A 19616-nucleotide genomic window follows, 5' to 3' on the forward strand; every position below is an offset into this window, starting at 1 on the left:
CTGCAAAGGCAGAGACTAGAGATCGAAGATAAAACCAATGCCAGCATGGTCATTGCCGTGCTAGTGGGAGGCCCTGGCGTGGGACTTGGTGCTTGCCAAATGTTCTCCAGGGAATATTCTGACCCTTTGCACTGTTGTACTTTGACTACCTACATAATAGCTTTAAAAAAGCAAAACTTCTCTCTAATCAGTTGTTGGGACTCTGTGTGCTGTGGAGTAGAAAATTTTCATCTATTTTGGGAGGATTGACAACCCCTGAAACAGACCTTCCTGGCACACTTTATAAATGCAATGTAGAAAATAAAGAAGCCATAGCTTACCCGAGACTTTTCAGCGATGGCCAAGGCATACATTTCTTCATCTCGAAGTACTTTCAACCATTCTCTCTCAATCTCTTTATTGAGGGGAAGACCCTTTTCCATCCTGGAATTGCAAGTGAAGATGAACTCTTCCTTCTCCTTGACTTCCTTTTGGAGTTCAATGGCCATAGCTTGTTTCATGGACAGCTCAGCAACAAGAGCCATCATTTTTTCAGTAGCATCTTTGATCTTTTTCTGGTAGCCATTCATCTAGGATTGAAAAGCCCAAGGCTTAGCCTATGTATACACTGCATGAAGACAGGCTACTGGCTGGCTGTGATAGTGGGTGGCATTCTTGCCTGAAGAAGGGAGCGGTTAAGTGGGAATTCACAGAGACTAAGGACTGGAGGAGACCTCAGAGATTCAGCGCAACACTCTGGCTGTGAAATAAGGACAGGAGGAAGGAAAAGAAAGAGATCTGTTCATCTAGTCAACGGATTTCCAGGTGGGAAGAATTGAGGGGAATAGTTTAGTGTCTCCATATTTAAGAGGTGGTAAGAACAAAGGAAAGGGTATTCTTGATGTCCAAGTTTTGACCTGATTTTGCTTCTTACTAGTTTGCTATATCCAGAGGGGAGAATCTGATAGAATGGAACTGTATTAGTTACAGTGTATTAACACTGGCTTAAATAAGATAATCAGCATCTGTGATGATTTTTAATAGAAGCTATTACCCTTCAACATGTGTGTTTTATTGATCATAGTTCCAAGGATGCACCATCATGAGGTCATAAGCAAGCATGAGCTGAACTGGACCATCTGGACAGTAATTTGATGAAATGTAATATTCCTAGTTGTGTGTGTTTACATGCATGTACTTACCTTTTCATATAAGCTATTTATCATTGAATTAAAGAATCAAAAGAATTAAAAGATAAGACTAAGTGGAAATTTTGATTTTAAAGGACAGAAAAGAAGTAAAAGTTGGAATTGGTGGTTCCTATAAGCTTTCTGGCCCACTGCATGGCCTTTCAATGTGGCCTTAGCCCTGGTGGGGCAGTAAGAGATGACTCCTCCCACCCGCCAACACTCACTGTTGTATTACTTTGCCTTAGTATTTCTTCATATCCTTTCACTACTGACATCATAGTATAAGTGTATTTGGGTATAGCCTGTCATCCCACAGGAACGTATTCTTCATGGGGACAAGGTCTATTTGTTTTACTCATAATATTCCCAGTGCTTAGAATATAGGAGGCAAAATTAAAAACTGAATGTTTGTTGAATGAAGGAATGAATACGTTCTTAGTCTAATTGCTCAGTCCTTTGAACCAAGGTAAACTGAGACACAAATATGAACTTCCAAAAACTACACCCTACCTCAAAACACTTTCTTCCCTAGAGTATATACTGGTCTATCTGTACATTTGCTTACAGAAACGTTGCTGCTGGTGATTTAACTTTCCTCTGAAAATATAATGACCAATTATTATGTGCAAACCTTGTCTCTTTAATGGAATAGGAAATATAATTTTTTTTGGTTGCACTGGATCTTTGTTGCTGCATGCAGGCATTCTCTAGTTGCAGCGAGCAGGGGCTACTCTGTAGTTGTGTTGCATGGGCTTCTCATTGTGGTGGTTTCTCTGTTGTGGAACAACGGCAAGCAGGCTTCAGTAGTTGTGGCACACAGGCTTAGCTGCCCCATGGAATGTAGAATCTTCCCAGACCAGAGACTGAACCCATGTCCCCTACAGTGGCAGGCAGATTCTTAACCACTGGACCATCAGGGAAGTCTGGGAATATAAATTTTTATAACTCTTTTATGCTGCACTAATTTTCAGGAAGCATAATTTGAATAAAAATGATAGACATTCAAAGCTTCAATGATGAGTCATTATCTCTTTTAAATGTCATTAATCAGCTATTGGACACTTGAGTGTGTATATAACTAACCAACCTCTCTTCTCGTCCATTAAAAAAAAAAAAAAAAGGATGGATTCTGGGTTCTCTGTCTTTGCTGAAATTGCACACTTTCTGTTCATTTGGGAAACTTGTAAGAGGAACCATAAGCTCTCCAGGAGTGATGAGAGATGAGCTATGCAACCTTGCTGAGCACCTTCAAGGGACCAGACATTTCTGCTCGACTATGTGATGCTTGCCACCACGTTAGCTGATATCATACCCATTTCACAGATCAGTAAACTGAGTTTTAAGATTGTGTATATTTCTCAAGATCACTTGCTAGTGTTGATAAATCACAGATCTGGGATCTGAATGTCTTGTCTTCCAACTCTGCCTACTATGAAGAGGTTATTTTAAATGGAGGAGGATGACAGCCAGGTAGAGAGTATGGAAGGTGGAGAAAGGAAAGGGGAAATAAATCATGAGGACAGGCTCCGTTCTGTTGGAACCTTCCTGGCCACGTGTATGGTCTCGACAGCTCCTATTTGTGTTACTCTGGCTTTCCAGTTGACGACCGGAGAGACTGCCATCAGCTTTGACAAGCCAGCCCTCAGCGAAACCAACTTCCCCCACAGAAAGGGAAATGCATTCTCCAAAAGAAAGGAAGGCAACATTTAAAGAAACTCCAGATATGCTAATTTAGACTAAGTTCATGAGCTTAAAAAAGTTTCTTAAGGTTTCTTATTTTATGAGGCAAAGCTGAGATTTACACAAGTGCTGAAGTCCATTAGTGGAAATGATTAGAGCAGAAGAGGAAAAACCAAATAAAAGTGGTCAAGAAGGCTTCAGATTTACAATAATTGAGTGTGCCAGAACTGTTTCTCAAACAAAACCGTCAACTTATTCAATAAATGTTTTTCTAGAGGTTAGTACATGCGAGGCATCTGGAAAACTAAGAAAGAACCACTGCCCTCAGGAGCCACAGTGGGCGGCATTGTGTCACTGTTATCTGTGGTATCTTCTTAACCGTTTCCTCCCTTTTGCAATGTGTGGACATTGGGTCCTTTCCCCTTTTGCACACAGCAGCTCGAGTGACTGTTGCTGACTGAATAAAACCCTGAGCTGTCACAGAAGGATTCTCCAAGGGGCTGGGGAGGTCAGGCAGGCAGCAGACCCTCTGACTCCAGACAGTGCAAAGTCCAGTTGCATCCTAATCACCAGCCTCGCTCCTCTTGGTATAGCTTCCAGAGTCTCTGCCTGACCCCTAAGCTTTGGATCAGAAGCCCTGGTATATTAAGCTTAGGGAATTAGGAAGCTCAGTGTTACTGGCCTTTCTTCACTAGTGGGGCCTGGTGGCAGCTCCACCCTGTGGTGTTGTGTGATTGCTATTCTCTTTAATGGGGGAACCACCCTTCCATTCCGGGGGGCTTCCCTGGTGGCTAAGTGGTAAAGAATCTGCCTGCCAATAGAGGAGACATAGGTTCAGTCCCTGGGTCAGGAAAATTCCCCTGGAGAAGGAAATGGCAACCTACTCCAGTATTCTTGCCTGGGAAATCCCATGGACAGAGGAGCTTAGCAGGCTACAATCCATGGGGTTGCAAAAGAGTCAGACACGACTTAGAGACTAAACAACAACACTATTGCTGGGATCTGGCTGCTTCTGGATTTAGGCACTTCCCATGCAAACTGCTGGATAAGTGAGGCCCTCCCTTCACAAGGAAGTAGAAAGGATTTAACATGGCGCATGAAATATGAAGATAATGATGGTCATTTTTGAGTATGTACTCTGTTAAGTGAAATTTGTGCACTGTCATTGAAAGGCTTAGAATTTCCCACTATAATGAGAATTCATTCAGGGAAACAAGACTGAAACTTACCTTGGGCAATTCTCTAAGAGTCATCTTTACAGTATAAATTTTAATTCTTTGTATTTCTCTAGCCATACAGCCTAACCTCTCCAGGGCTTTTCTCAGTAAATGAAGCCATCTATGGAAAGTGGAGGGTGATAGAGGAGGAAGGGCAGAAGAGAGAGGGCAGGGACTTGGGCAGACCTTCTTGGCTAAGAGTAGTGTGTCCTGCTTGCAGGCCTGCGTCTTGCTATAGAGCCTGTCTGTGAGCCGGGAGACCTGTTCATAGATGAAATCCTTCTCCAGCAACTTTTCCTCCTTCTTGGCCAGCTGTAGTTCCAGCTACAGTTAAAAATAATTTTAAAGAGAGAAAAAAAGTCATGCAAGTCAAAATCTTTCCTAATTAGAGCACTGTTCCCCCTTTTCCCCAGTGAAAACCCCTTGCCTTCATAACTGCAGAAGGTCTTTAGAACTGGACGAAGTCCAGACTTACCCTCTCCGACCTCCTCCATCCCCTCCCCTCACAGGCGCTATGGAGTTCTTTCTCCCCCTGGCGAACAATGGACCTCTCGGCTCCATCTAGCTCCCATATTGTCATTCCTCTGATAAGCTCCCATCAGGAAGACTAATTCATTTAAGATGCCAAAATTGCTCCCATGGGCTGTGAGACAGAGATGGGTATCTTGAAAGCACTCAAATTTTGCTTCTTTTGGCAACATCTAAAGTCAAGCTTAGATTGTGTTACTAAATTACAAGGAAAGGACTATATTAGTGACTAGAATCATGAGGGTTCAATCTGCATAACGAGCACCAGTACCACAGATGTCTGAGACACTGATCAACAAGGGCGTAACAGGCTATTTTAAGAAAAGACATTTACCGCATCCATTCTTTTGATCATTTCTTCCTCAGTCATATCTTTCCCTGGAAGTAAGCGTGTTCTGTTCTCACTCTCAGGGTTTATAAACTTTTTCTCCAGGTCTTTAATTTTGTCTGTACACTGTGAAAACTATTAAACAAGAAAGAAACATTAACTTTGCTCAGTAAATCTTAAAGTCACATAGCCCAGGGCCTTTAGGGTCCTTCCAGGCAAAGTTGGAAGGGAATTCTTAACAACCCTTCAGCTGGGACTCGGGGTGAGACAGTATTTCTTCTCACTCATGGTACCATGAGGAAGATGCCTGTTAATTGATTCTATTAATACAAAGCAAAGTGGTGATTTCTGGGGCACCAAAAAAAAAAAAAAAAAGACTTTATAACCAGTCCTTTGATTACTTCCCATTTGTGTTATATTCATGAGATGCTGTGTAGCTGCAGAGCTCTGACTACACACACTTGATCTCTTTATCACATACTGTTACAGGGGCCAAGGTAGACGGCACACAGGGTACTCAACACACTAGCCTCCAGTTTAAATCCCTTGCTGACAATAGGCTTAATAGCCTACCAGAGAAGAATGAAGTTCTTATTACTAGGTGAACACAGTGTACAGTCTGTGAGAAATAGCCTGAACTATTTGTATTTTTTTTGGTAAACACCCAATATGTTGTTCCATGTATCAACTATATTTGTTGACCTTGAGACTTTGGAGGTAGATGAAGAAATACAGAAACTCCCAAGTAGGAGTGGCAGCTAAACCTAGCTGTTTTATAGGGAGAGATGTTGAACACAGTGAAAACCAAGAGTCATCACTTTTAGCTTTTCTACTGAAAATCTGTATACTCTCAGGCAAATCATTTATCTTCTCTAAACCTTAGTTTCCTCAACCGTCAAATGGGAAAATAAATCCCAAACTCATGGGATTGGTCCATTAAAAGAGATAATACATTTAGAGTACTTGACAACATGTCCAAGAGTGATATAGGTAGAATTAAAAAATTTTAATTTATTCTCGTCCTCCCAACAAAAAAGAATTTCAAATGGTGACGTGAATATTTTTTTCTTTCTTCTCCACACTTCCTAATTGCCCTTAATATGGAGTTAAACTATCCTTGTATGTGTAATTAAGCATTTGTTGTATTTGTTATTAATAATATTTAATGTCTCCATGGTTAATTAGGGAATTAAATAGGAAAAAATATGGTACTTGCTTATCAAAGTGGTACCTTGATTGATCTTATTTTCCCATGGGCTTGAAGAAAAACTGTTTCCTTTTTCTATATAAAATGGTGTTCTTATGTCCTAAAATAGTTCACGTGACTTCTGAGAACCCTAAAAAGAGGCTATCATTGTAAGTCAAATATTGCAGGAAAATGTGACTCATGATAATCCTTGGATTAGACTATTGGACAATTAAAAACTGTTGCAAGAAACCAAAAAATTCAAACCTCAAGAGAATTCTGAAAATGCTACAAAAAAGAGGAAGATTGGGGGAAAAAAAAAAAAAGCACAAAACACTGTCACTATAACAAACAACAGGACGTGACCGGGATCTGGCACTACACGGCAGGGGCTTGCCTGAAGTTCAAAATTTCACATCATATCCTTCAAAGCACAAAGTGATTCATGCTGAGTATACAATTAAATAATTAAATGCAGTCTGAAGACTAATGGGAAACTTTCTATTCAACTGTTCTTTGGCTTAGAACTAAGATTGCCCCTGGGGGGTGGCAATCCGGAATGGTGAGGCTGTGGAAGGGAGATGGTGGCGGATGAAGGATGGAAAGACAAGGCTGTGAAATGGAGCTAGGCTGGGGTGCTGCATGGGCCAATACCCCTGGGGGACTGTTCCCAGAGGTGGGGTGGTCCTAAGAACTCTACTTGTCTGATACTTAATTTGAATTCCTTTGCATTTCTTTAACATGGCCTCTCACACTGGTGTCCCAGTTCTTCAGTAAAGTCAGTTTACAGACACAGACCTCACAGAATGGCCTTGTGTCAGTGCAGGCGGAAAGAGGAGTGTGACACAGAAGTGGACCAGACACTTCTGGTGATATAGGTAGAATTAAAATTTTTAAATTTATTCTTGTCCTCCCAACAAAAAAGAATTTCAAATGGTGACATGAATATTTTTTTCTTTCTCTCTCCACACTTCCTAATTGCCCTTAATATGGAGTTAAAGTATCCTTGTATGTGTAATTAAGCATTTGTTGTATTTGTTATTAATAATATTTAATGTCTCCATGGTTAATTAGGGAATTAAATAGGAAAAAAATATGGTACATGCTTATCAAAGTGGTACCTTGATTGATCTTATTTTTCCATGGGCTTGAAGAAAAGATCCCATGTTTGTGATCTGAGGAGGGGATCCCCCAAATGAACCACAGATTGGAAGCAGGAGTCAGTTTGTGGGAGACCTGGGGGAGGCCTGGGTGCTCTGACTCAGGGCTGCACTTATTGAAGAAGTGAACTGGAGAACACACAGCTAAAGAAACACTGGAATCCAAACCTTAGTGTATTTGTGCAGAATGAAAGATCCTTTTGCTTATATAGCATATTACACATTCAAATGCCATGAAATAGTACACGCATCATCCAATTTCATAAAGTCCTATAAATTGCCAAGACATGATTAAAAAAAAAAAAAGACCCAGAACTGTGTCTATGGCATGAACTAATAAAATCATTTGCCTGTATACCTAGAAAAAGACCAGAAGGATCTCATCTAAATTTTTCATAACTTTAATAGTAATTATATCTTAGGGATGTAATTTTTTCTTTAACTTTTTAACATGTTTTACAAAACTTTGTAAGTGGAACTTGTCTTAGTTTTATAATAAAAAAAATCTGAAAGCAAACTTTATAGAAAACATAGGTTAAAATGTGTTCCTGCTACATTGAATCAATGGGAAAAACTTAGCCTCAAATGTTTTAGTTTTTTTTTTCTTCTATTTTCACTAAGAAAAAAAGTATAATTATTACATAAGAAGAAAACAGCTTTATGTTAATGGTTTTATTTATTGGCTATTTTGTGTTTAAATGCTATGACTTTATTCCACTTTAAAAAAACCACATCAAAGGCCAAGTTATTAAATTAGAGGGAAATTACAGGTGTTAACAAGGAGTCTATATATGATTATCAATGTATAAGAAACAAAAATCTTGGCTCTAGAGAACAAGAGTATCAAAAATAAGAGAGCTAGATGGTCTGCAAGATCTTCCAGCAGGCATCAAAAACATAATTATGTGGGTGGTGGTAGAAGCCTGTCATCTTCCCAGGTGGTGAAGTGGTAAAATATCCACCTGCCAATGCAGAAGATGTGGGGTTCAATCCCTGGGTCAGGAAGATGCCCTGGAGAAGGAAATGGCAACCCACTCCAGTATTCTTGCCTGGAGAATCCTGTGGACAGAGGAGCCTGGTGGGCTGCTGTCATGGGGTCAGCTACAGTCTAACATGACTAAGCACACACAGCGAGAGCCAGCTCTGAAGAAGCTGAGCTAGAGTTGAGATTTGTGAGGGTCTAAATTCCAAGAAAGGCAGAAAGTGTTTCACCAGGGATTGAAAGACAGTCTGTAGTTCAGATGTCTGAAGCACAGATTGTACCCTGACATTTAACTCATGAGTTCTCCTAGGTACCAGGAGTAGCATGGCTTGATTTAGAAGAAGGAACTTATATGACATACAAACAAAGGAGGAAAAAAAAAAAAAAGGCAAATGGTCCCAGGAATTTTGTCATGAATACATTTCCCACCTGAATCTGGAGCACTGCCAAGTCAGCATCCAAAGCACTCTTGACTGGCAGTAATTTCCGGGTCACGTGAATCTGTCTTTGCTTCTCAGCAATCTTGAGTTTCAGGAATCGGATCTTTTCCTCCAGGACATGAAGTTCAATTTCTCCACTTAGCTTCATCTTCTCTTGGATATTTATTTTTTCATAAAAAATGCACACCTCCTCTTCCCGCTCTATCAGCTGAACACCACTACGGTCAAATTGAAAGGCAGAGGCTGAGAGGATTTTGAGGCCACTGTTTTACTAGTCATTGTGGTCCCCTCTGGATTTGGGTGCAAAATAACACACCAACATTGCATAATTCCAGAAGACAACAGACACTTACTGTTGGCTTTCTAGTTAAACTTACATTTTGAATTTTTCTGGGCACGAGACGGAGAGGGTTGTTTAGCATCTGGACTTTGAGCTAACTATGTTGTTGGCTGGCCGTAGTATATCTGCAAATCCCAAAGGTTCTCCCTGGATAGGAAAGAATGTCACTCCCCACACATGAACAACGTGATCCCAGAGTCTGATTTTCTGCAGACCCTTTTCACGGGCCAGACTCACCAGCCAAGATCTGGCCAGGGGTACCCAGGCAGGCGGCCAGGAATGGGTTTCTTGCAGCTATTCTGCTCTCTAACTTGCCAGACCCATTAGGCTCTTTCACAGTTAAATATTTCTGATGCATGTTTCCCCATAAGCAAAATCCTGTCTTTTGAAATCATGCCAGGGGAAAGACCCCTCCTGAGGAGACTATGGGGAAAAAACAAAATAAGAATTTTCTAATTCCAGCCTCACAGAACTGACCAGGGTCTGGGAACACACTGCCTACATGCTTTGATTTGTGCCAGGAGCCACATAAGAGGACCTTCTTTTCCCAGAGAGAACAACTGCCAGGCCTTTGAAAAAGTTGTGTTTGTCAGGACCCTGAAGTTCTCCCCTGATACTGTCTGCATCTATTATCCCAGAGTTATCCCATCTATTATCCCAAAGCAATCTTTCATTGCTTTTTCTTTCTTTCTCTCGCCTCCCTCAAGACATGTGTGCACAGGGTTATATTTGGTTACTCTTAGCTCTGTTTGTTTTCTCACTTGCTGTTCACTGGGTCATCTCCTGAGCTTCTTTGATCTCTTGACATCAGAAGCCAGGTGCGATGCTTTATCACCATTTTTACTTTCAGGGCCCAGCACTTACACAGAACACAGCCTTACACAGAACAGCACACAAGCAAGGTTTGATGAAAAAAAAAAAAAACAAACACATAATGCCTGACATAATTACTACAAGGTTCTATAGTCTCAAATGCCAGATTTCTTAGAGCACAAGAAACTTGGGAAAACTGTTAAGTAGTAATCGATTAATATTATTATAGCTGGGAGAAATAATGCTTCAAGGGTAACACCTCTTGAAGGTGATACTTACTTGCTGAGAAAATGTACTGGGTGAATCATTTAATAAATCTGTCCCCAAAGTGAATACAAGATCCAAAGACTTCTTATTTATATCAATTATTCTGAAATAATTTGATAGTATCCTAAATGGTAGCCTGAGAAAGGACTGTGATCTTAAGCAAGCAGCTTCCCAAACCCTACTCTTGCCTGTCTCTCTTATGAGGACAAAGTGTCTTATTTTCAGGGAGAGCATACAGCCCCCCTCCCTGCCCTGCAGAGGCTAACAACATCTAAGTGTCAAAGGTCCCTCACTGTTCACTATCAAGTCTAGATAGAAAAATGGGCAACACTTCTAAATCAGGTCTCTGGGTTCTTTACTCTCACATCAGGCTCCTGGTTTTCACCTTTCATTTCGACGCTGAACAGCTCTTTCATATTTCTTCCGAAGCTGCACCATCTCCTCTTCAATCATTGTGATCATGTTGGCAAGTCTGTCGATGTTATTTAACTGGGCTTCTTTCTTCTCTTTCATTTCTTGAAGTTTTGCTACAATTTTACACACATCGTTTTGCATGCTTTCTCTGATGGTAATGTTGTTGGCATGCTTCAGCATAGAATTTTGTAGCTTTCTTTAAAAATAATGGGAAAATGGGTATGATTATAACTTCCTTTAGTTTCTTTAAAAACAATGAAGACTTCAGAAACATAAACTATCAAAGTAGCTCTTGCCTTAGTATGTTCCTTGAAATGACAGTAATGATGATGTTCATCATGTCATACTCTTTAGGGATTTCTGTAATTTTCCAAGTCTCCAACTTCCTCTAATCTGGATTAGGACATCTTTCCTTTGTGCCCCAAGAATCTGCTGCTCCCCTTTATCAAAGCAAGAGACTACAGTGATTCATTTACTGCTCTCTTGTCACCAGGGGACTCTGCTGTCTTGAGGGTCTGACAATGTCCACTGGACCTAACGTAGTGCTTGACTTAATATGGCATCAGAATCAATGCCGAATGAAAGCATGGCCTCTGTAAATGACATTTGCTTTCATGTAGGATGAGAACCTGATTAGGATGTTAGCTGTGCCTTTTCATACCAGTCCCCTCTCAGCTCTACCCCCATCTCCCTTCCACTACCCCCCACACAAGAGCCTAGTTTGTAATATCTTTAGATAAGAAAACCAGGCAATAGTGGCCTCCAGAAAAAGTTCAGGTTGTATAGATTCTATGGATCAGGGACTAAATACAGGTGGGAGAGTCCACCAGATCTTGTCACATGGTAAATAATAAAGTTTAAAAAACAACCATTGAATTAATTCATTTAATAACAAAAAGTCCTATATAAAGGACTATCTATGGATTAAAAAAAGTGGGCCCAGAGAGCTAGGATTGCTTGCCCAAGGTCACACAACTAGTAAGTGGCAGGACTGGGATTTGAGTCTAGAAAAGTCACCTCTCTTAACAGCTCTGCTATACTGCCTCCCACAAGTACATTAGGTGCTTCAGGACTACAATCTTAGGATGCTGGTTAATTAACATTTGATTGTCTTCTAACTTTAAATGCGGATTGTCAAATTTGTGCTTTTACTTCTAGATGAATAAATGAAAATAAAATGAGAATAGTTACAGGTTTAGTTTTCCCCTCACTTAAAAAAAATACAGCTCCCAAGTAGAAGCATAAGGAATCACATTCAAATGCTTAGCTTGTCAGCTCTAAAGCAAGGTATCTGAGCAAGGGCTTTTCTAGCTTTGTAGAAGACTTGATTTCTACTTCATCATTCCTAGGGTATTTTATCATTCAGTGACTCAGAAGAGAAACTTTTGAAAGGACAGCAGTTCCTGTAAGACTTACCTTTCTTGAGTAACTGCACTGTTTCTTAAAATCTCCAGTTCATTTAATGACATTTTATGCCTTTCTTTTATTTCATTGACTTTCTGGTGAGCTTTGTGAAGTAAGTTAATAAATTTGTTTCTTTCATTTCGAATAGTGTCATACAATTTAGCAAACTCTCTGAGTCTGTGAAAATACAAGAATTTTTGAAACTTGTGAAATAAATATCTGTTTCCCTCTTTAAACTAACTAGATAAGTCCTCAAATAATTCTTTTACCTCCGATGAATTTCACGTTTTTTCTTCCTGTGTATCCGGATTTCAAGATCCTTTGCTTTGATCTCCCTAACAATGTTGGTATATTTTTGCTGAAATATAAAAGTTAATTGTGAAATTTTTAAAAAGTCCACCACCAACAGCATGTGGATATTCCCAGCCTCACCCCATCTCATAAATATCCAAAAAAGACCATTCTATCTTCATCAGCTGGGTTGTGCAGATCACAGGAAGAGGTGAGGGCGGGGGCTGAAAATTACCTGGGCAGCTGAACTGAATTGCATTGACTAGGACAAAGATTCACGTCAATGTATGGCAAAACCAATACAGTATTGCAAAGTAAAATAAAAATAAAAATTTAATTAAAAAAAAAAAAAAGGACAGAAAGATCCAGAGAGGAGGAAAAAAAAGGAGCCTGCCCACGTTGGTTTGAGGAAAACTTCAGGGAACTTTTCAAGAGCCAAAGAATGATTACGGAAAGCATGATTGGGTTGGGTGAGTGAGGAATTTGTGAAGGATAGTTGAGGGGAGGGGGTTTGGAATCAGTTTTTTTTTTTTTTTCCTTTTTAGAGGATAATTGCTTTACAATATTGTGTTGGTTTCTGCCATACATCAACATGAATCAGCCATAGGTATATATACGTCCCCCCTCTCTTGAGCATCCCTCCCACCTCACCTCCCACCCATCCCAACCCTCTAGGCTGTCATAGAACCGTTGAGAGTTGAAGCCTCAGTGATTTTTGGTGGAGAGACTGAAGTCATAATTTTATTTTTGTTTGTTCATTTATTTTTGGCTGCGGTGGGTCTTTTTTTTTTTTAATTAATTAATTTATTTTTAATTTTTACTTTACAATTCTGTATTGGTTTTGGCATAGATTGACATGAATCCACCACAGGTGTACATGCGTTCCTTGGTTGCAGCGCGGAGGTTTCTCTCTAGTTGCCCGGCAGGGGCTCCAGAATCCTGCAGGCCCAGTACTTGGGGCGCAAGTGCTCTCGGGTGCAGGCTCCGTGGTGCGGGGGCTTAGTTCCCTCCCACCCGCCCGCCCCCGCATGTGGAATCTTCCTGAACCAGAGCTCAAACCTGCGTCCCCTGCATTGGAAGGTGGATTCTTAACCCCTGGACCACCAGAGAAGTCCCTGAAACCATGATTTTAAAGCACCTTTCCATTATTTTGTACTGTAGGTGTTTTTTCCTACAGAATGAAGTGATATGCTGAGACCAGCCCCATAAGGAGGTAAGAAACAAGATTCCACACAAATATTTTAAAAGACAGCAGTTATCGTTTCCAAAGTCCTCAAGATATACCAAGTGCTAAATGAACTAGCTACATCTTCAAATCTAAAGATATTTTGTCTCTCATCTAGGGTGAGAAATGTATTCAAAGAAGTACAGAATTTTGCTAGTAGAAACCAGTTTCTGCTGGCCTTAAGGTCTGTGAGAGCAATTCCCATAAAAGAAACTAGGCATCTAAGTAATTGTGTCTATGAAGAATTAAAGGGATGTAAAATGTAGTCATCCACTCCCACTTGGAGGTGATAGCAACGTTGACTTTCTTTGTCCCTTCACCTTTTATCTTAGCGATGTAGATGGGAGGTGAAAATAAATGAATGATAAGATTGACTGTTCCTTATGGAAAGTATAGTGTATTACCACTGTTTAACAGATTAATCAGTCCCCAATGCTCAAAATAGTTCAGGGAAACAGTATTTTCCTTTATTGATTTCCATATTTCAAGAGAAAGAATTGATCTCCTTTGAGAGCAATTAGAGAGCTAAATTAGCCAATTTAGTCATGAGATTTGACAGACACAGACTAGTCACACATGGATAACACATGTATCAGGTTTTGAGGTTAATTTAAAAATTGTCTAGTCCATGAAACAGATCCATGTTCCTTGTAACAAGTACCCTGCTCCTTGTTTGGTTCCTCCTCCCCCCACCTCCGCCACACTGTTCCTTCAGGCTGCCGCCTTTCCCCATTTCTCCCTGTCCACTGCCTTTCCGTTCTTTACTGAAACCCCCTGAAGTCTCCTGGGCTTTGCCTGAGCTTCTGGGACAAGGCTCCAAACTGTTCAACGGGGATTAAGTGACCTTCACCGCCTGACCTCTCCTCTCGGGTCTCACTATTTGACACACTTTCCCCATCTTCCCATGCCCCAGCCATGCTAAACTTTTAGTTTCTCTCTCTCAAATATTCTGGGGTGGTGGGGGATGTGGCAATAAACAGTCAAAGGGCAGTTTGAATAGTTGGCCATGTCTTGTGTGATGAAGATCTTTACCTTAGTTTTCTCTCATCTGTATTTACCCTCATGGCTCACTAATGCTTTGTTGTGCATTCTTCCCGAAAAATAAGAAACGCTACCCTGTGTGAATGCTTGTTCAAAATTAAACAAAGCTGCACTCAGAAACAGCCAGCATCTGGGTCACAGGGTAAATTTAGGTATTCTACTTTAGTAACATGTCATATCATTTTTAAGAAGAGTTATATACTTATTTTAGTGTTGGGGGTGGTGGGTCTTCATTGCTCTGTGTGGGATTTCTCTAGTTGCAGCGAGTGGGAGCTATTCTTCCTTGTGGTGCTCAGGCTTCTTATTGCGGTGGCTTCTCTTGTGGAACACCAGCTCTAAGTGTGTAGTCCTCAGTGGTTGCAGCACTTGGGGTTAATTGCTCCGGGGCATGTGGGATCTTCCTGGACCAGGGATGGAACCCATGTCTCCTTCATTGGCAGGTGGATTCTTTACCACTAGACCACCAGGGAAACTCCATAATAATTTTTAAAAGAGGGTTCTGGACGCAGTCCTTATGTGGAATAAATGATTGTAATGTTAGGATTTTAGTTATCATAGAAAGATTGTTTTGCTGTTGTTTCATGGTTGATTTTGTTTGAGGATGTTGCACTGGGTCAGCTCTGGCACTTGGTCAGGAGCCCAGGAAAGGCATAGGGTGAAACAGTTGCTAAAGGTAACTGTCCTCACATTGGTTAAAATGATGCTGACTCGATGAACTTGGGAAGGAGAGTGGTCTGATGCTGCGGCTCCTTAGTTGTTCCGGGTAAATCATGATGGACTATGGGATGGTGGTGAATCACAGACACCTGTGCCTTTGGGCCTGTCAGCCGTTTCCCCCAGAGGTACCCACCTTATTCTTACTGAAATTGTCATCTGTTCAAATCCTCTGCTCATTGTCATTGATCTAATTCTTTTTCCCTCTAGATTGTTGACTGTTGCCAGCTGAATCCTGGGACTGTTTTTCATTGCATGGTTGAGTTTTGTTTAGGGAAGCTGTGTAGTCACTGAACTTGAAGGGGACTTAGTCATAGTTTTCTAATGAACATTGTATTAACATGAGGCTACCCTGGACTGTTGTGGTAATTAATGAATGGTTACAAAAATGCAGTTACCTGAGCTTTCCGGAAATCCTTGGATTTTTGCTCCTTCTCATCAATTTTGATTTGAGTCATACGGACAAGGTTGAAAAGCAGTTCTTGAATGTTTTCTTGCTCCTTTAAAAGCTTGTTTTCCTCAGCAAGTTGCTGTTCTACTAACTTAGACTCAGCTTCTGATAGGATTTTCTTTTGGAAAAACACAAATATTATAAAGTATTTATTTGAAAGAACACACTAAGGCCCTTGGACTGCAAGGAGATCCAACCAGTCTATCCTAAAGGAGATCAGTCCTGGGTGTTCATTGGAAGGACCAATGTTGAAGCTGAAACTCTGATACTTTGGTCACCTGATGGAAAGAACTGACTCATCTGAAAAGACCCTGATGCTGGGAAAGATTGAGGGCAGGAGGAGAAGGGGACGACAGAAGATGAGATGGTTGGATGGAATCACCAACTCAATGGACATGGGTTTGCGTGGACTCCAGGAGTTGGTGATGGACAGGGAGGCCTGGCGTGCCGCAGTTCATGGGGTTGCAAAGAGTCAGACACGACTGAGTGACTGAACTGAACTAAGGCCTGAACTGAACTAAGGCCAGTATCTCAGACTACTTTTAAAATCTTTTATGTAGAGTTTATTTTATTAAAACACAAAAAGTAACTCTGCTGCCTTAGCACCAAGTATTTATCTTATAAAAAGAATGTGCAAAGATGATAGCATAGAACTTTTTCTTATCCAGACTGTATTTTCAAGTAAAGTTTTGAAGAGAAATAAAAGCATGTTTTACTTTGACAGTAGTTTTGGATAAATAAAATTTGAAATTGGATATTGGTGAAATAATGTATTTATTATTTATTTTGAATCAGTAGGCTTTTTACTTTAAACTCTCATGAATTTGCATAATTTTTTTGCCAGCTCAAACATATTTTTTTCCTCCTCCAAAATTTTAATGTGGGTTTGAGTGGACTTTGAGATACAGAAACAGACTCATATCAGGTAGGATCATACTCTCTTTGACTCTTCTACTAATGAGGTTTCATGGGACACAGTTAAAAACACAACTTTGCATTAGTCATTCTTAGAAACTTAAGTGAAACTTGATATTAACCTGCTGGGTTAAATTCCTCTTAGCTACTTCAACTTCCTTATGGAGTTCTCGCCTTCTCTCAGATAATGTAGAATCATCTTTAGGAATAGCTTCAATCTGGAAATCAGAATTTAAAACAGGTATTATACAAGAAAGAAATTTTCAGTGTCCTGTAGTCAACCCCATCATGAACCTTTTGAAAATGGTGGGCAAATTATGATTCTCACTCTTACAGGAAACTGCTCATTATGCTGACTATTCTTTGTAAAGTCATGGTAAATCGAACTGTGAAGATTTGCAAGAGATTTGTAATTCATCAGCTGCAAATATTCTACTTCTTATTCATTTGGAAATAAAAACCTTACTACTCTTGATGAAAGTGAAAGTGGAGAGTGAAAAAGTTGGCTTAAAGCTCAACATTCAGAAAACGAAGATCATGGCATCCAGTCCCATCACTTCATGGCAAATAGATGGGGAAATAGTGGAAACAGTGGCACACTTTATTTATTTTGGGCTCCAAAATCACTGCAGATGGTGACTGCAGCCATGAAATTAAAAGATGCTTACTCCTTGGAAGGAAAGTTATGACCAACCTAGATAGCATATTGAAAAGCAGAGACATTACTTTGCCAACAAAGGTCCGTCTAGTCAAGGCTATGGTTTTTCCAGTAGTTGTGTATGGATGTGAGAGTTGGACTGTGAAGAAAGCTGAGCGGAATGCCGAAGAATTGATGCTTTTGAACTGTGGTGTTAGAGAAGACTCTTGAGAGTCCCTTGGACTACAAGAAGATCCAACCAGTCCATTCTAAAGGAGATCAGCCCTGGGATTTCTTTGGAAGGAATGATGCTGAAGCTGAAACTCCAGTACTTTGGCCACCTCATGTGAAGAGTTGACTCATTGGAAGAGACTCTGATGCTGGGAGGGACTGGGGGCAGGAGGAGAAGGGGACGACAGAGGATGAGATGGCTGGATGGCATCACTGACTTGATGGACGTGAGTCTGAGTGAACTCCGGGAGTTGGTGATGGACAGGGAGGCCTGGCGTGCTGTGATTCATGGGATTGCAAAGAGTCGGACACGACTGAGCGACTGAACTGAACTGAACTAATAGTTGCTAACATTTATAGCGCATGAGTATGTGTTAAGCAAAGTTCTAAGTGCTTATATGCTGCTGCTGCTGCTAAGTCGCTTCAGTTGTGTCTGACTCTGTGCGACCCCATAGATGGCAGCCCACTAGGCTCTGCCGTCCCTGGGATTCTCTAGGCAAGAACACCGGAATGGGTTGCCATTTTCTTCTCCAGTGCATGAAAGTGAAAAGTGAAAGTGAAGTTGCTCAGTCATTCAACTCTTCACGACCCCATGGAAGAGGTCTTCTACCAGGCTCCTCCATCCATGGGATTTTCCAGGCAAGAGTACTGGAGTGGGGGGCCATTCCCTACTCCGGCTTATGTGTATAGTCTTATTTAATTCTCATAATAACCCCATTAGGTAGGTAATATTATCTCCAATCATACAGATGAGAATAGGGAACAAAGACATTTAAGCACCTTGCATTGTGGTATACGTGTAAACCCAGGCAGTTAGACTCATAGCCCATGGTCTTAACACTGTATTTTACTACCTCTTTAATGACTCAGCACTTTGGAAACATGTCTTCAAGTGATATTTTTTATATCAATACTTACCTGAATTCATTTATGAAATACTATAAAGAAAAATAGAAATTATTAAGAACAGAATAGTTGTCTACTCTGTAGTAGTTTGAGTACCTGGAAAGTTGTTATACAAAAGAAAACTCTTAACTTTTTTGTTGATACTTGAGATTCCACCATTACATTTCTATTGTATTAGCTTGTGCTTTTGTCCTCTGTCAAAGTACTTTGAAGAGAGAACATCTTATTATAAGATGTTGTTCCCTTATTAGCAATGAACTTATCAGATTCTTTATGATGGAGAAGAGAGCAGAGAAAAAGAGGACACATGGCAGCTGATGGGGAAGGGTACAAAAAGGGTTACATTGGGGTGCTGACTGCATACTTGACTCAGAGAAGACTTAGAGTTGGATCTTCACATCAAAAGCTCATGACTCCAATCTGATGTGGTTTATTTTCTACTGTGACAGCACATACTTCTAGGCACCAAAGTTGAATATTGGCTAAAATGTGTCCCAAGAAAAGAAGGTCATACTCTTTTAGTGATTTAAAGGTCACTAAACAGGATCCTTCTGAAGTTCACACTGATCTTTTAAAGTAGCTGAAATGTATCTTTGGATGCTCCACACCCACGAACCTGTGCATCTTCAGTAGCATTTTTTTTTTTTTTGTCCACAGAGGCCCAATGACATCCTGCTTTCCATGGCCTCCTACTGCAGAGAGCTTGCTGCTGAGAAGCATGTACTGGACTTAGGAAAATGGGACATGGTATTGTGAAATCCATGTAACAACATATAGACTTTGTGATTTGGATGAGCAGATAATTCCTACAGCAGGTCAGAAAATGGAGAGCTCCACATAGACTTGAATAATCAAGGAAGAGTTGAGAAGCCAGTGAGGAAGACTTTGATTTTTCCTTCTGGAAAGTAGAATTAATTCTTCCTGGACAGATTGGAGTCCAGCAAGTATCTTGGTCCGTGACTATTTCTCTGCCACTGATGCCCAGGAGCAGGCTGCTCCAAATGTTGCTCCCAAGTGTAGGCAAATCTGTACATGTACACTGACAGGGACTAGAGAAGCTGATACAGTTTCTACAGAAGATATGAGGAGAGCAAACTCATCAACTCCTCTGTCAACTAAAGGCTCCTGACACATTTTCCTGGATTCAGGTCTCAGGCATTTTAAGTTTTTTCCAATGTTTTTAAATTACAAACAATACTACAGTGAATGATACTCATTTTTTGAACTCTGCATAACTGCTTTTTGACATTTCTCAATTCTCCACAAACCCAGCCCTC

General features: G+C 40.5%; 1 protein-coding gene across 7 annotated transcripts in view; it reads right to left on the bottom strand.

Moving 5' to 3' along the window:
- Positions 1-19616, bottom strand: part of CCDC146 (coiled-coil domain containing 146) — a 141234-nt gene that overhangs the window by 1713 nt on the left and 119905 nt on the right. For 6 of the 7 annotated variants that reach the window (XM_040260756.1, XM_040260762.1, XM_040260759.1 and 3 more), the window contains 9 exons: positions 16688-16783; positions 15598-15768; positions 12198-12286; positions 11941-12105; positions 10496-10720; positions 8680-8908; positions 4929-5057; positions 4253-4390; positions 321-569 (listed from right to left, as the gene is read on the bottom strand). In XM_040260756.1, the coding sequence (XP_040116690.1) occupies positions 321-569; positions 4253-4390; positions 4929-5057; positions 8680-8908; positions 10496-10720; positions 11941-12105; positions 12198-12286; positions 15598-15768; positions 16688-16783 (1491 nt within the window). The remainder of the gene's footprint in view (positions 1-320; positions 570-4252; positions 4391-4928; positions 5058-8679; positions 8909-10495; positions 10721-11940; positions 12106-12197; positions 12287-15597; positions 15769-16687; positions 16784-19616) is intronic. The other variant, XM_040260758.1, reaches the window with a different exon arrangement.

This window comes from Oryx dammah, unplaced genomic scaffold (assembly GCF_014754425.2).
Source record: "Oryx dammah isolate SB20612 unplaced genomic scaffold, SCBI_Odam_1.1 HiC_scaffold_18, whole genome shotgun sequence".
NCBI lineage: Eukaryota > Metazoa > Chordata > Mammalia > Artiodactyla > Bovidae > Oryx > Oryx dammah.